The sequence below is a fragment of the Mandrillus leucophaeus genome, unplaced genomic scaffold, assembly GCF_000951045.1.
Source record: "Mandrillus leucophaeus isolate KB7577 unplaced genomic scaffold, Mleu.le_1.0 Scaffold196, whole genome shotgun sequence".
Classification (NCBI taxonomy): Eukaryota; Metazoa; Chordata; class Mammalia; order Primates; family Cercopithecidae; genus Mandrillus; species Mandrillus leucophaeus.
The window spans coordinates 2156896-2174750 of NW_012101987.1; the positions used below are offsets into that span (position 1 = coordinate 2156896).

General features: G+C 39.5%; 2 protein-coding genes across 2 annotated transcripts in view; one reads left to right on the top strand and one right to left on the bottom strand.

Annotated features, from left to right (window-relative positions):
- TRIM32 (tripartite motif containing 32) overlaps positions 1-4840 on the bottom strand; it is a 73976-nt gene extending 69136 nt beyond the window's left edge. Inside the window, exon 1 of the mRNA XM_011978518.1 lies at positions 4662-4840. The gene's annotated coding sequence lies outside the window, so the exon portion shown is untranslated. The remainder of the gene's footprint in view (positions 1-4661) is intronic.
- The window catches only part of LOC105538642 (astrotactin-2), an 844928-nt gene extending 831075 nt beyond the window's left edge, over positions 1-13853 (top strand). The window contains exons 18-19 of the mRNA XM_011978544.1: positions 11703-11836; positions 13667-13853. Coding sequence (XP_011833934.1) covers positions 11703-11836; positions 13667-13853 — 321 coding nt within the window. The remainder of the gene's footprint in view (positions 1-11702; positions 11837-13666) is intronic.
- Positions 13854-17855: the final 4002 nt, after the last annotated feature.

Sequence of the window (17855 nt, forward strand, 5' to 3'; positions counted from 1 at the left end):
TTTCTTTCTTTCTTTCTTTCTTTCTTTCTTTCTTTCTTTCTTTCTTTCTTTCTTTCTTTCTTTCTTTCTTTCTTTCTCTTTCTTTCTCTTTCTTTCTTTCTTTTCTTTCTTTCCTTCCTTCCTTCCTTCCTTCCTTCCTTCCTTCCTTCCTTCCTTCCTTCCTTCCAGCGACTCTCCTGCCTCAGCCTCTTGAGTAGCTGGGCCTACAGGTGCGTGCAACCACACCCAGCTAGTTTTTGTATTTTCAGTAGAGACGGAGTTTCACTATGTTGGCCAGGATGGTCTCAATCCTTGACCTCATGATCCGCCTGCCTCGGCATCCCAAAGTGTTGGGATTACAGGCATGAGACACCGCATCTGGCCTACATGTGATATTTTGATACATGCATACAATGTATAATGATCAAATCAGGGTAACTGGGATATCCATCATCCAAAACATTTATCTTTTTTCCTTTTTTACATTGGAAACATTCTAATTCTTCTCTTCCAGCTATTTTGAATGCATTATTGTTAACTATAGTCATGCTACTGTACTATTGAACAGCAGATCTTATTCATTCTACCTAACCATGTTTTTGTATCTGTTAACCAGCCTCTTTTCATCCTGCTTTCTCTCTTACCCTTCCTATGCTCTGATAACTACCAATCAACCCTCCATCTCCATGAGATCCACTTTTTCAGCTTCCACATATGAATGAAAACAAGTAGTATTTTTCTTTCTGTACCTGGCTTATTTCATATACATAATTATCTCCAGTTCTATTCCTATTGCTGTAAATGACAGAATTTTATTCTTTATGGTTGAATAATGCTCTGTTGTATATATACATCACATTTTCTTTATCCATGCATTTATTGATGGACACTTAAGTTGAGTCCATATCTTGGTTATTGTTAACAGTATTGCAATAAACAGGACACAGGCTGAAAGTGCAGATATCTCTTTAAGATACTGATTTTATTTCCTTTGGATATATACCCAGTAGTGAGATTATTGGATCATATAGTAGTTTCATTTTTAAGTTTTACAGGAATTCTCATACTGTTTTCTATAATAGCTATACTAATTTATATTCCCACCAACAGTATATAAGAGTTCCCCTTTCTGACCATTTATGCCAGCATTTGTTACTTTTTGTCTTTTTCATAATAACTATCCAAATTGGAGCGAGATGATATCTCATTGTGGTTTTGATTTACATTTCCCTGATAATTAGTGATGTCAAGCATTTTTTTCATATACTTGGCCACTTTTATATTTTTTTTGAGGACTGTCTATTCAGCTCTCTTGCCCATTTTTAAATTGAATTATATGTTTTCTGTTTTGGGGTTCTTTTTTTCTCTTATATATTCTGGATATTAACCTTTTGTCAGAGCCATAACTTGCAAGTATTTTCTCTCATTCTGTGGATTGTCTTTTCACTCAATTGACTGTTTCCTTTGCAGTCAACAAAGGATGATTTTTAATTTGATGTAATCCTATTTGTCTCTTTTTGCTTTTATTGCCTGTGCTTTTGAGGTCTTATTCATAAAACTATTGCCCAGACCAACATGAATCTATTTTTTTTATTAAGTCCTTATTTGGTTGTGGCAAATAAGGGCTTGGGACTGACCAGGGCAAGGTTAACTGGTCCCCCTCACTCCTCCTAAGAATATGTCATGTGCCACCCGCCTTTAGTATTTAGGAAAAATGACCAGTTTGGAGAAGAGGATTCAGTCTTTAAGTTGAGACCTGTGTTTGAGTCCTAATTCCTCGATTCGTGACATTGATGAAGTCACCTGATCACAGGAGCATCAAACTTTAAAAAATTTCGCTTTTTCAAGCGTTGCGTGGAATCAATACAACCTAATATACAGGCTGTTTGTGGGGATGAAAGTGACCCGTGGTGGTTAAGCATTTAGGCTTTGGAATTTGAGAAACGTGGGTCTGAGTTTTGTTCTGCTATATACTGGCTACGTAACTTAGGAAAGGAACCCAAACTCTCTGGGGCCTCAGTCTCATCCTCTATATAGTGGCACCAATAGGAGTATCAAATTCATGGTGTTGCTGTATAAATTAAATGAATGCCTGCAGTCCGTTCTCACTGAGCACTGTGTTTGGAATAGAAAAGTGTTCAAAAAATGCTCACTGTTATTTTTAATGCATTAAAACCTAGTACTTCATCTTCTGTGTGAGATGGATGGGAGCTGAAATACGGGACTAACTGACAAGAAAAATTACTTCTTGCCTGAGGATCATATAATCCTATCATCTTGTCTGTGTACGTCTTGAGAAACAGACAGCTGACAGAGCCGTGTGCACAAGCATCTCAGTGGGTTGTATATTTATTTCTCTAATATTTTTTCATTAGTGGAGGTAAGTGTGGCAATAGGGGGGTTTGCCTGGCTCTAAATGTCTTCTTCCTGTCACCCAGATTAAGGAGCTGTTCTGTCGAGCTCTCATCATTCAGAGGAGAATGGTTTGAAAAGTGAAGCTTATCCTGACGGGGGAAATTAGGTGTCGTTTCTGTGATTTATAGAGCCATAGATTGAGCTGCACAATTTCTTATATAGGAAATGGGTCTCTGCCAGTTAGTATTTATTCACTCTATGGGGGGATCTGAGGCTGAAAATAAGAGATGGGTTGAAGAAGGTCAGGGGGCACTGCTTGGGATTTGAAGTTGAGTCCAAAGTAGACCCTCTGCCCTACTGTGTTGTCTGGTTGACCTTGGTCCAGCATCTTCTCTGACCTTTCACTTGCTCATCTGTAAGAATTACTGGAAACAGGCCGGGTGCGGTGGCTCATGCCTGGAATCCCAGCACTTTGGGAGGCTGAGGCAGGCGGATCATGAGGTCAGAAGCTCGAGACCATCCTGGCTAACATGGTGAAACCCCATCTGTACTAAAAATACAAAAGATTAGCCGGACATGGTGGTGGGCGCCTGTAGTCCCAGCTACTCCTGAGGCTGAGGCAGAGACAGGAGAAGGGCGTGAACCCAGGAGGCAGAGTATGCAGCGAGCCAAGATTGTGCCACTGCTCTCCAGCCTGGGCGACAGAGCGAGACTCTGTCTCAAAAAAAAAAAAAAAAAGAATTACTGGGAACAGTAAAAGCTGCTGCCTCCGCAAGTTGTTGGGAGGATAATAGGAGCTAATAGGGAGATGCCCTAGCAGTAGACACAGAATAAAGAGATGCTTAATAGGTGTCTGTTCTCTTCATCCCACTCCTCTCTTTCTTTAAAAACTGTTAATGGTATGCTTGTCATCTGTGTGACCTCTGCAGAGAGGATGCCAACTGGCAGGAAGTCAAATAGACTTTCTCTAGAGCAGTTTTATGTTCTCAGCTAAAGTGAGCAGAGAATTCCCATATACCCTCTACCCCATATACACATAGCCTCCCGCACTATTAACATCTCCACCAGAGTGGTACATTTGCCACAGTCAATGAACCTGCATTGACACATCATTAGTACCCAAAGTCCATAGTTTATGAGAGGGTTCCCTGTTGAGGTTGTACTTTCTATGGGTTTTTACAGATGTATAATTCCATGTATACACCAGTATAGTATCACACAAAGTATTTTCACTGCCCTATAAATCCTTTGTGCTCTGCTTATTCATCCTTCACTTCTCCCTAACCTCTGGAAACCATGGATCCTTTTACTGTCTCCATAGTTTAGCCTGCTTACAGTCAATTCTAGTCAGTGTATCTAGGATGGGAAGTTCTAAAAGGGATGGGGAAATTATGACCAGCTTTGAGAAACAGCTAAATCTTAACATAAGTGAGAAAGTGATCGGAAATAGCAATGCTGTGATTTGAATGTCCAACTTGAAGAAACTAACAGGTGACAGTAAGACCCAAGGAGGGGAAGAGACTTACTGAGGTCACACAGTAAATTAGAAAATGTTAGCGTTCTCTTGGATTCTCTTATCTATGTCTCCTTACTCTTTTCATGCTCTGTACTTTTTCTGTGTGATTTCATTCACACTTATGGCTTCTATTACATTGAACTATATGATATTGCTGACATTTGACTTACAAAATTGCAGCTTCATATGATATTTTCATTGGTCCATTCTCATTTGTACAGTGAAAAATCCCAAGATATGCTAAAGGTGGGTGGACTCAGGGGTGTGAATAACATTTTAAATAAATGGATTTTCTTTTATATGGAGACTTTATATTTCAAAGCATAGATTTCCTGGTTTAAGCCAAATGTCCAGAATTCAAAACCTGGCTCTACCACTTAGCAGCTATGTGACCTTGGAAACAAATGCAGATTGGACATAATGACTACACCTAGCTCACAGGTTGTTGGGAAAAGTTAATGAGTTAATATGTCTAAAGTACTTAGGGTGTTGTGAGGAGTAATACATAAAAAGAACTTAGAACAGTGCCTGGCTTGTAGTAAGTACTCAATAAATAGCATGTAATTATTAATATTCTCTGCTGCAGTGAGAACATTGCTTATGGTTGTAGTGGCTGACAGCATGGGCTTCAGGATTAGATGGCTTGAGTTCAAGTCCTGGTTCTACTACATTTTAGAGGGTGACTTTGAACAGGCTATTTTAACCTTCAGACCTCAGTTTCCTAATCTATAAAATGGGGCTAGGAACAGCAAAACAACTACATAAGGCTATTGACATGATTAAATGATATAATGTATATTAAAGTGCTTACCACCCTCTCAGTAAATGCTGTTGTTATGCTTGCTTTCTACTAAAATGACAGAAGTTGGTGGTTTGAACCCAGGACCAAATGTAGGCAACTTGGTGTAGTGAATGTTTCTCTTCTTTGGGCCTCCTAGTCTGTGCAGAGTTGTAAGGACCAGCTTCATGTCTCAGGACCCTTCTAGATCTGAAATGCCAAGAATCAGTGCCAGTGAATATGCTTGTATGTACTTCAGAGCCCTCTAGCTTCTGGGATATATATGTAGTTTAAGGGTTCTACTTCCCATTGCTTGGCTACTCCCTAGTTTCTCCCTTTTCCAAGCAATTTTTGACATGACTCACCTCACTTGACTTCCTGTTTTGTTTGGGAATAAGAAGATTTAAGTCAACTAACACTACCTACTTTTCTCCCTTTATGTGTTTTTACCCGTGCTACTTAATTATACATTCATTGATTTGTAAAAGAACAACCAATTAATTGCCTTCTCACTGTCAGGACAGATGGGCAGGTCTTGTTTCATTCCTAAGGAGTGGGGCCTCCAGCCCCTGTACCCTATCTCCTATGGCTACCAGGGAAATGGGTAATTGGAATCTTCTGCAGCCATTATGAGGAGATGTGCTGATGACGGATGGCAAATGGCCCAGGTAGATCCTATCCAGAGTTCCAGGCTGGGCTAGAAACCTCTATTTCTGCTTTTTTTTGCAGACATTGCTATGATAACCTCTTCAATCCTTCCCATGTTCATCAATTCCGTCCTGATCAACTACACAATATGTGTTTCCCTATAAAGCTGGGATGTCAACCACTGTCTCTTCACCTCCCATCTCTCTAGGCCCTAGAAGCTTCTTATTTTATATCTTCAAAAACTTCTGGGCAAAAAAGCTATCAACCCCACTCTCCTCCAAGCTGTGATCACAATTGTCTCCAAAAGGGACTCTGCCTTCATAGTCCACCCCAATCTCCTTTCAATGGCATCAAGGTAATTTAGGCTTTTTATGGTGACCAAAAGAGATTCATTTCTGTCATCTCTTTTGTTAGAAGAACACAATAATATCAAGTGCACAAGTTTAATCCTTGGCAGAACATCCTATTTTATATTTAAAACATATTTAAATATAGTATGTTTATAACGTATTTAAAACATATTTTGGGTGCCCTATGTGTTCACTCTTTTTCTTGAAGGTAGGGACACAGAGATGAATCAAATTTATGACCTTGTCTGGGTGCAGTGACTTATGCCTATAATCCCAGCACTTTGAGAGGCTGAGGCAGGCAGATCCCTTGAGATCAGGATTTTGAGACCAGCCTGGCCAACATGATGAAAACTTGTCTCTACTAAAAAAAAAAAAAAAAAATACAAAAACTAACCAGGCATGGTGGTGCATGCCTGCTGTCCCAGCTACTCAGGAGGCTGAGGCAGGAGAATCTCTTGAACCCAGGAGGCAGAGATTGCAGTGAGCCAATATCATGCCACTGTACTCCAGCCTGGGCAACAGAGGGAGACTCTGTCTCAAAAAAACAAAAAACACAAATTTATGACCTTACCATGGAGAAGTTCACAGTTTGATAGGTGATAAGGACACACAAATAAGCAAGTGTCAAGCAAATATGAAATTTGTAAAAATTGGATAAGAGGAGAGAGGGACAAAATCTCTCAAGGTGTGACAGGGTCCACACCTCCTTCCTAGAGTTCAGTAAGGAGGAAGAAGTGGGAAAAGGGCACTTCAGACCAAAGGCACAGCATGAGAAAAGGCTTGTGGGTATGAGATAGTGCATGCACTGCTGTAAGAAGCTGGCATGGGCTAGATCATAGAGAGGGGTGCAAGGGGGTTGAGATGGGAGGAGAGTCATCAGCTGAAGAACAAAGGAGGTTGAATCAGTGGAGGCTTTAACCAGAAAGTATGGAACATTCAAAAGGCTCTGAGTGAGAGGATAGAATAAGTTGTGATGTTTTAGAAAGTTGTGAGAGGACATGCTGGAGAAGGCAACATGAGAGTGGGGAGACTAGTTCAAAGGCCATGGCAAGTGCCTATAGAATGGGCAGCACCAGGGAGACAGTGGTGGGGCCAGAGTGGGGAGGGTTTTTTTCTTCCAAGACAGAGTCTTGCCCTGTCACCTAGGCTAGAGTACAGTGGCACAATCTCAGCTCACTGCAATCTCTGCCTCCTGGGTTCAAGCAATTCTTCCTCAGCCTCCCAAGTAGCTGGGATTACAGGCACCCACCACCACGCCTGACTAATTTTTGTGTTTTTAGTAGAGATGGGGTTTCACCATGTTGGCCAGGCTGGTCTCGAACTCCTGACCTCATGATCCACCCACCTCGGCCTTCCAAAGTGCTGGGATTACGGGTGTGAGCCACTGCGCCCAGTCGGGAGGTTGGTTTTGAGAAACCTTATAAGGTAGAGGGTTGACCACCACTTTTTGATTGGAACCACCAAACTGACATGGGAGATACAAGTAATCCTGGGGAGAAGAGGATCACAAACATACACACAAATTTTCTTTGCTTTTATCATTTATTTGGTTTGTTTTATTCAGCATTCCATGTGAATTTTTAATTAAACAAACATTGACTGCCTTATGTTAAATGCTAGATACTGTGTTTGGCCCTAAGATGTAGCCAGTTGGTAAAAAGATAATAGATTGTTTTTTTCTCTAGAAAGCCTTTCCCCACCTCATTTGTTGTGGGTTAAGCAGTCATGTGACCAAGTTTGTTAATACTGTGGAGATGAAATCCATTAGGCATTAGTAAGGACTTCAGAGCATCTTTTTGGAGTCATACAGACCAGAACCATCTTAGTATCAAAAATAACTGACTTGGTATTAGCACATGAGAATACTTTTTAGTGTAAAAATTACAGTCATTTGAAGTATAGAGTGTGGAATTTAATTCATGGGCTTAGTGACATTCTGTGTAGATGTTTCTAAATATCTTAAGTACAGGGTGTTTACCTAAAGTTTAAGATTCCTAAGACATTGTCATGTTTTAGAGCTAGAAGAGTCCCCTTCCTTCTGTATTCTCATAGCCTTCTGTGTGTATTACTTCATAGCATTTGTACTATAGTAATTATAATTGTTTGTGTGTGTATCTTTGCTAATAAATTGCAGATCCTTTGAAATTAGTGACTTGGTCTTGTTAATCCCCTTTCTTACTTTCTGGAAGGCATAAGGTATGTAGTAGGAAGTTCACTGAATGTGTACTGAACTTAAACCTTAGAAAACATATCTTCTATCCCCTCATTTGTAGATAGGGAAATTGAGGTTAAGAATGAGGAATCTTTTATGCAAGTTCAAAAAGGAAAGTAACAAGAGAGTCAGAAATACATCCTAGTTTTTTTGATTGCTTAATATTTTTGTGGCTGTTTTCTCCTCTTATCCAGCTTGGTTTCCTAGCTAATTAGCCAGAAGTTGGAAGCATTTACAAGTTGTGGAAATGCAAACCTTCTTCGTTATGAAAACCAATGGCCATGCAAATATAGCCATTAAGTACAGAATGTGTTTCTTAGGTCCCTCCACTTATTCAAAAGCTAGGAGTCAACAATGCATCCAGTGTAAGGTTTCATTTTCTCTCACACACACAGAGACACATATGCATGCAGACAACACACGCACACACATAAGCACATGACCCAAGCAGAGCAGCTGAACAGGAAATTTTGGATGAAATATTGGCATTTATTGTTCCTATATGACCTACTAAGGTCAAGGGTACAAGGATTCAAATGGGCTTTAGTTCAAGTCCCTCCCTGTCCCTCCATGCTTTTCTGTAAGTGGGTATTGAGCATCCATCTCAATGGGTAATTTTGAGCACTCAACGGAGGGATAGAGTAGTTTCATCGTAAAGTTGTTCTATCACCTTGGTCCAGCCAGCTAGCATCTCTGGGTCACTGTATCTGCATCTGTAAAATGGATTAGGTTAGATGATTTACAGAGTCCTGTGAAGTTGGAACATTCTATGATTTTCCTCCCCCGGGATCTAATTGGACTCTGGATGGAGTGTTGCAAGGACAGAAGAGGTAAGGAAAGAGTGATCCTGCATTGACCCAGTGCTGGCTTCTGCAGCCTTATGAGGACTCCCTGTTTGATGCTGGTCTTTTATCAGAGTGTGTTTGTGTTCTAACCAGTATTTGCCTGGCTATTGCACCAGTCCCCATTCTGTTCCTCGGGGTTTTGGGAAAGAGCCAGTGGATGTGGATTCTTACAGGCAGGATTTCCTCCCAAAAAGAAATCCACTGCCTGGATGGTGAAACTTTGTGAAACTTTGTGAAACTCACAAAGTCCAGAGAGATTTCCTGTTTTGTTTTCCACAAGCTCAAGTTCCTATTTATTATAAAAACCAAACACACACACACACACACACACACACACACACACACAGAGTATGCTCTCTCTCTTCCCGTTGCTGGGGTCCAGTGCAACCTTCCCATCTGTGTCACTTTCACCCATGGCCCTGGTTTTCACCGTTATGGTAATTAAGCCTTCAGTGCTGGCTGGAGATGTTACAGAATTTTAAGCCATCAGTAGTTAAGCACATTAATTTTACTAAAGGGGAACCTGCAAAGGGAGCGAGAAAAGGTCTAACAGTCAGCATGACCTCATGCAGTCGCATCTGGTTTCTGTTCTCATGAGAGTGCCTCCTTCTGGTGCTGGCTAGAGAATGGACATTTGTTCTCAGCATAGGTTCTGGCACCTAGTAGGAACAGTTCTCTTACTGTGTGACACACCCTGGCCCAGGCACTTTATATGCAAATCGTTTATGAAATATGCTTACACTAAAAACATGTCGCCTAGAATTTGAATTTAACTGAGCACGCTGTGTTTTAATTTACTGAATCTGGCAACCCTACTTGGGATTAATCCCATGGCTCAGAATTGTTGAACAGAAAAGACCTGCACTTGGGAGTCACAGAAATCTGGGTTGGGATTCTGTTTCTACCATTTACTTGCTGTGTGATCTTGAGAAAATTGCTTGACTGCTCTGATTCCTAGTTTTCTTATATACAAATGAGAATCGTAATATCTGTGTCTCAGGACTATTGTGATTATTACATTTTAATACACTTAAAGTACCATGTACTGTGTGTGCCGTTTAGTGTTTCATGAACATTAGCTTTTATTATAATTGTTTGTTATTTCTTTGGGTCATGACACTTAACTCAGGTGAAATTTGATCATTCATTCATTCATCCCTAGGAAATGACATGGATAAGAATGTGTGGCAGGAATAATTGGAGAGTTTTTGTCAACTTCCAGGAGAAATGAGATGGAAGCTTACACAGGAACACTGTTGATAGACACCGTCTACTTCTAGATCTGTGTTCTGGATCACTCAGAAGGGAGACCCCAGACCCACTTTATACAAACATGTTCTACTTGAGTCTTTTAGATAATGCAGAATGAAAAAAGTGATATCTTGGTAATCAAGTGCCCTTAGCGGTGTGCAACTTTTATTTAAAAGCATATCAAAAGTAAAAAATATGAAAGAAATGAAAAATAAGGCCATCATACAGAGCAGGCAAAGCACAAAGGAATAAGAGATCAACATTCTCTGAAAGTCTTACGTTTTAAAGACAGCTGTCATTCATTCAGAATCTGCAATGCGTTGAAATGTCAGTGTTAGCATCAAGCACACGCTGAAGTTATCTTCCACATCAGAGCCCAAGGGAGGGGAACAAAGTAGAAGGTAAAACTTGAGTCCTGTCCTGTGCTAAACTGAAAAAGTGCCTTCCAAGTTCTTTACTGCCAAATATTAACGATCTATTTTTCAATGTGCATTCATGTATTTACTAATTGTTGACTGAATAACTGTGCTAGGTCCCACAAGAATATTCATGTGACTAAGGCCTGGCCCTTGCCCTTGGTGGGACCAGTGTTTATTGGTGAGACAGGCAAGGAAATGTGTCGGTAGGTATGGTCTAGTGTGTTACGGTATCCAGAAGAGGAGCATGGTTCTAGACTTAAGAAAGTTATGGTGGGCTTCCCAGAGAAAAGAATGTTTCCTATTTGAGATCAAAAGAGTAAACTGGAGTGCAGAGAGGGGAATATTCCAGGCATAGAATGGAGTGTGTGTGTGTGTATGTGTTTTAAAAAGACTATGAAGCACGTTCCAATTAAATAGAACATTGATTATCATTTAGAGCAAAGGTCAGCGAACTGTGGCCCTCAGACCTAATCTAGCCTACTACTTGTCTTTGTAAATAAAGTTTTATAGGAATACAACCGTGCCAATTCATGTAAAAGTATCATCTATGCCATTTTCATGCTACAAAGACAGTGTTAAGTAATTGTGGAAGAGTCTACCTTGTCCCGAAGCCAGAAATGCTTACTCTCTGGCCCTTTACAGAAACTATTTTCTAGCTCCTGATTTAGAGCACATTTTACATAAACAGGAATTCACTGTTGGTGGAAATGATGTGGGTGCACGAGAACGGATGATACTGTGCAAAGAAGGTCAGGAGAGTGGTGAGAGATGAAAAGGTGGCCAGGGGTGAGAACAAGGCATTTAGATTTTTATCCTGAAGACTGTGGGAAGTCTTTGAAGGTTTTTAAGCAGGGCAATGAGATGGTCAGACTTCTATAAAAGGCAGTGCAAAAAGGTGTTTAATAAGAGGGCAGGCTTTGGAGGCAGATTACCTTGGATTGGATCCTAGCTCTGTCACTTAACTATCGTAAACCTCAGTCAAGTTATTTACTTTCTGTGTGCTTCAGTTTTCCAACTTGTAAAATGGGAAATTATAATAATAGTATCTATTATATGAGGTTGTTGTGAAGATTAAGTAAGTTAACACAGGTGGAGTGCCGAGCCCAGGGGACACTATCAGTGGATATAGTTTTTATTTCTCAATGATCCTTCTGGCTCCTGGGGAGGGGATGGTCCAGGATGGGAGAACCTGATAGTAGAGTGCAAGGGATTTAGGGAATAGGTGGGGTCTTGTGCTTAAAGGGGCTGCTCTAAAGCCCTCGATGGCTCACATCATGGCCATCAGCACGTTTTCTCTCGATCTCTCCCCTATTGTCTTCATTGTCTACTCTGTCCTCCTTTTTTTCCAGGCCTTCAAGAGTGCACTGATGAGTTCTTACTGGTGCTCAGGGAAAGGAGATGTGATCGATGACTGGTGCAGGTGTGACCTCAGCGCCTTTGATGCCAGTGGGCTCCCCAACTGCAGCCCCCTGCCGCAGCCGGTGTACGTATGTATGGCCCCTTTTCCTTTGGCCATCCCTTTTCATGGACTCACACTCCTGTCCTGCCAGCCCATGCCATGACTTGCTTTTGCTCCCAAGGTGCCTAACAAGATCCCCAAAGACCCTGGAGGCTACCTCCTTTTTTAGGAAAGAAGGGAGCTTTGGCAGAACAGAATTGTGGCACAGGAGCGGACACTGATATTGCAGTGTGTGCTTGTTTTAAATGATGCCACTCAGTTCATCATTTCTTCCTTCAGGCAACCATTCAGCAAAAGCTTGTAGGCAGCTGACTACTTTGTCAGGTCTTGTGTTAGATAATGGGGCTACTGAAGTTAAAAAACAACAAAACAAAACTGGAGAACCTCTTCTGCGAAACAAGATCGGCACAGTCCATGTACTTAGGGAACGGACAATTTAACGGAGGAGATAGATGCCAAAACGAAAACAGGAAAATACAATTTAAAAGTTTAAATAAGGGCTTAGTACTATGGCTCATGCTTGTAATCCCAGCACTTTAGGAAGCTGAGGCGGATCTCTTGAGGCCAGGAGTTGAGACCAGCTTGGGCAACCTAGTGAGACCTTGTCTCTACAAAAAAAAAAAAAAAAAAATAGCCCGTGTGGTGGCACATGCCTGTAGTCCCAGTGACTATGGAGGCTGAGGTGGGAGGATCACTTGAGGCCAGGAATTCAAGGCTGCAGTGATCCAAGCTTTCACTACTGCACTCCAGCCCGAGTGACAGAGTGAGACCCTGTCTCAACAACAAAATCATTTTAATAAGAAAAATATGAAAAAGAAACAAAGACATGCTATTAGGGGGAATAATGGGGAGATGTTTTAGTTGAAAGAGAGAGGGAATAGTCCGGGAAAGCTCTCTGAAGAGACCTAAATTAGGGTAGACGCCAGCCAGGCAACAAGTGATGAGACTCATGTCTCAGGCAGAAGGAACAGCATATGTGAAGGGCCAGACACTGGAAATTCACCATCTGAGGAAGTAAAGGAAGGTCATTGTGGTTGCAGGCATGTGATGAAGAGGGAGAAGTGGTGTGAGAAACATAAGAGAGGGGCAGGAACCAATACTGGAAAATAAAGTCCCATAATCGACCTATGTGGGTGAGAAGAATCACGTTATAAGATGGTCTTTGAAGAGACAGTGTGGTATTGTTGAAAAAAGGAATCTGGGATAAGGATAAGCAAAGTCACCATCATGGTCCTGTCCTCAGCTTGTTGTGTGACCTTGTGCAAACTGTTTCCTTTTTTTGAGCCTTTCCCCATTTTGTGAAATGAGGGAATTAAACTTCATCGTCTCTAAGGACCATTCTAGTTCTAACCTTTCATCATTCTATTTTTTTTCTTGCTTTGCAAAAAGATTTACTTCAGGAGTTTTACTCCTTTCAATAGTGTATTTACTTAAGGATATTAAAAAGTTAGCTAATACATTGTGGGTATTAAAGAGAATGGCAGAAAAGTGGAAAGTTCCTTTGTTTGAAGGCACTGCCAATTTAATTGAAAGTGAAGCATCATTGAGAATACAGTATCAATATATGGAAAACTGATAAACTGCCATTGAGCACATATTGTGTGCGTGGATTAATTTATGAAATTCTACATTGATCTTGAAAGGTGGCTCCTTGTCTTCCCATTTTATGGATGAGAAACAGAGGCCATGAGAGGGGAAATAACTTGCCTAAGGTCATGCAAGTTGGTGATCGTGAGTGGAATCAAGATTTAAATTCAGACTGAAACCTGTGCTTCACTTCGACACATGCTGACGCTTTTGGGCCCCAGCTGGTGCTGGCTGCCAAACAAGAATCTTCCTGTTTATTCCCTGTAGGCTGCGGCTGTCCCCAACAGTGGAGCCCTCCAGTACTGTGGTCTCCTTGGAGTGGGTGGATGTTCAGCCAGCTATTGGGACCAAGGTTTCCGACTATATTCTGCAGCATAAGAAAGTGGATGAATACACAGACACTGACCTGTACACAGGTAGGTACATGAGTTCCCATTTTCTTGGGATAGTATGACAGAAGAGGGAAACTGGGATTTTCTACTTTCTTTGGAGACTTGGTCTCATCTGTCTTGGGAAGGCATTGGAAGATTTCATTGTTTAGTGATTTTTCGCTGTCTATCCTTGTGTGCTGTTTTGTATGAATTTGAGCAAGGAAAGATAGCAAGTTGCAGTTAGAAAGAATTTCTGATTCTCTGAGTTGGACCTTCAAAATATTATGTCAAAGAACTAGTTGATTCTGAAGACAATTTGACCTTTTTCTCTCTGGGAAGGCCTGCAGGACTCTTGCTTGAAGGGCTTGATCTGTAAATATATTATCTCTGGAACTGAGGTAAGGAAATTCACACAATTGGGTTTCTAGCGAGATACACTTGGAGTCTTCATTAACTAGTGCTGGGCTAAGAGATAATTGGAAGTGATTCCAGCATGCAGGAGCATTTGAGAATGCTGGCTTTTAAGAGAGGTACCTTTGATTATCACTCAGAACATTATTTCTGAGTTCTAAATCTTTGATACTGCCAAGAAACGAAATGTTCACTTGTGATCTGTACTGGGGCTTACATCTTCTGTTCTCTGTTGAGACTTCCATTCAGCAATTATTATTTTCCAGGCAGAAAACATCAATTAGACATCTATTTTTTGTGCCAGGCACTGAGCTAAATGCTTTGTTCAGCATCTTCATCCTCGCAGTTTTAGGAGGGTTAGTGATTATTGTACCCATTTCACAGATTAGAACATTGAGACTGATCCAAGGTTATTCAGCTTGTGATATCTCCTCAAATTTATAATTTTAATCTTGAACCAAGACTTGGCTATTTAAAGAATTAAAGAAGTATAATTATTTGCCCAATTAAATTATAAACTCCAAGAGGTAAGATGGCTTTTCTGTGTTAGTCATAGTTGAATTTCCAACACCTATCACAAAGTCTGGCATTCAAATATGAGTTGACTGAATGAATAATAAATGAATGAAAGGATCTTTATTGTTCCCTTTTCTGTTTCTGTCTTCCTGTTTTCTACCTGTCTCTCTCCTACACCTCTCCCATTCCTCTCTGGGCTATTTTTGCTTTGATTCCTCTGAAATTTGGAAGAAAGTGATAAAATGAGATTGTGAATGTGAGAGAAGTCAGAAAAAGAAAGGTCCAGATTATGGACAACATGAGAAGTCAAGTTGGCTGCTAATAGGTCTCCTGGGATTGATGTGGCTTTTTCCACATTATTGACTGAAAGAGACAGAACAGACTGGAGTGGACATCACTTTCACAGAGGGGCGGGTCATGGAACAGTAATTGGGCAACTGATTTTGTCTCATCTTTCAAACTTGATTAATTCTGACTTTTGACTCTGTATGGAGTGCATGCATATGTGTTTGTGCAAGACTGTGTGTCTGAGTATGCATAGGCAAACTGAAGTGTCTGTGTGTTTGTATTATCTGCATATACATTATTTTTATGTGGGTGAGATTTACCACTGTCTGTGAATGGGTGGGTGTGTATTTTGTGTGTGTGCGTGTGCGTGTGCGTGTGCGTGCGTGTGTGTCTTTGTCCTTCTGGAGTGCTGTTTTATAATAGCAGAGGTTTGTAAACCACAGATAACCAAGGGAAATGAAAATCCTCCAACAGTGGGTTTACACTTTAATAATAATGCTTCACATCTCCATCATATCTCCATAGCATGCTGTTCTTCTCACAATTAAAAACAAACAAACAAAAAACAATGTAACTTAAGAATGATCATGAACTTTGTTCTACAGATAAAGTAAGTAAATCCCAAAGACATATGTGACTTTCCTAAAGTCCCATAAACACGTATGGCAGAGTCAGGCTTTGTAACCAGGTCTGTCTTATGCCCAGCACAGTGCTTGTTCTTATAGACCATGCAGAGTCTACATCAAAACTCAAGTGTTGCTTCTTCCACAAGGGCGCTTGACCCTTTCAGCAGAAAGTCCCTTCCAACGTAGTGCACTCACTCATTCTCTCTACCGTTTATTTGGCATACTCCATTCTTTGCCTTGAAGTACCTCTTCCATATCAGCAGAAAAATTCCAGTGTTGGAAGGATCTTAGGAGATCATCTAGTCTTGCTTTCTCTTTAACACTTCAACATGCACTGATTACATGCCTCCAGTGTTAGAAAGCTCAGTTCTTCCTAAAGTTTTCTGTATGTATGATCATGTCATCTGCACACAGAGACAATTATATTTCTTTCTTTCCAATTGTGATGACATTTATTTATTTATTACTTGTCTAATTGTTCTAGCTAGGAATCTTAGTACTACATTGAACAGAAGTGGTAACAGCAGACATCTGTGACTGTTTTTCTAATTTTAGGCATTTAGTCTTTCACGGTTAAGTATGATGTTAGTTGTATGTTGTTGTTTTTTAATGTAATGTTTGATTACATCAAAGAAGGTATCTTCTATTTCTAGTCTGCTGCAAAGACTTTATTTCCATTAGAAATGGATGTTGAATTTTCTGTGTCTATTAAAATGATGGTATAGTTTATCTCTCTAAATTTGTTAATATGGTAAGTCACATTGATAGATTTTCATATTATAAAACAACCTACCATGTGAGATTTATCCCAGGAATGTAGGTTCTTTTATCTGTTTTTTTTTGTTTTGTTTGTTTGTTTGTTGTTGTTGTTGTTGTTGTTTTTAATTAGGATCATTCTGGTCTCACAAAATGAATTATAAAATATTTTCTTCTTTTCAGTTTTCTGAAATGTATCTGTCGTCTCAGATAATCAGCTTGGTTAAAATTGATAGTATTTTTTTCTTAATCATTTTGTAGAATTCACCAGTGAATGCATCTGGGCTTAGACCTTTTCTTGCAAGAAAGTTTTTAACTACTAATTTAGGTATTTGATAGATATAGATTTATTTAGATCATCTATTTCTTCTTGAGTGATGTTTGGCAGCTTGTGTGTTTTAAGGAACTTGTTCATTCCATGTAAAGTATCAAATTTATTAGTAAAAGTTTTTTATGACATTCTGTTATTATTCTTTTGAAATCTGTTGAGATTATAGCGATATTAGTCTCATCTTGATATTGGTGATGTGCGTCTCCTCTCTTTTTTTTCTAGATCAGTTTGGCTAGATAGTTATGACATTTATTTATATTTTCAAAGAATCAACTTTTGGTTTTATCTGTTTTTGCTATTTCCTATTTCATTGATTTATCCTCTAATCTTTATTATTTTATTTGTTTAGCTTACTTTGAGTTTGGTTTTCTCTGTGTTTTAATTTTTAAAATGGTAGCTGGGGCTCTTGATTTGAGGTCTTTCTTGTAATGTAGGCATTCCCTCTAACTACTGCTTTAGTAGTATCTCAAAGGTTGTGTTATGTTGCGTTTTCATTTTCATTCAGTTCAAAGCATTTCCAATTTCACTTTTGTTTTCTTCTTTGACTCAAGAGTTACTTAGAGGCATGCCACTTAGTTTTCAAATATTTGGAGGTTTTCAGAAATTTTTGTTACTGCTTTTTAATTTGATTCGGCTATAGTCAGAAAATATGTTTTCATGACTTTAAACATTTTAAATTTATTGAGACTAGTTTTTGGTCTAGATGGTCTATTGATGTATTCAGTGTCCACTTTAAAATAATGTGCATCCACTTATTTATGGGTAGAGTGTTCTATAAATGCCTGTTAGATAAAATTGGTTAATTATGTTATTCAAGTCTTCTAGAGCCTTTCTGATTTTCTCTCTTCTACTTGTGTCAATAATTGAGGGAGGGCTATAGAAACCTCTGATTATAATTATGGACTTATTTCTTCTGCAACCTTATCAGTTTTTACTTTATATATTTTGAAGGTATTGTTATTTAAGTTCATAAACATTTAGAATTTTCATATTCTCTTGATGAATGGATCCCTTTACATTGTGAAATGGTCTTGCATATTTCTGTTACATTATTTGTTCTGAAATCTACTTTGTCTAAGTACTCCAGCTTTCTTTTGATTGGTATTAAACTCTATCATTTCCTATTACTTTATTATTTATTTATTTATTTATTTATT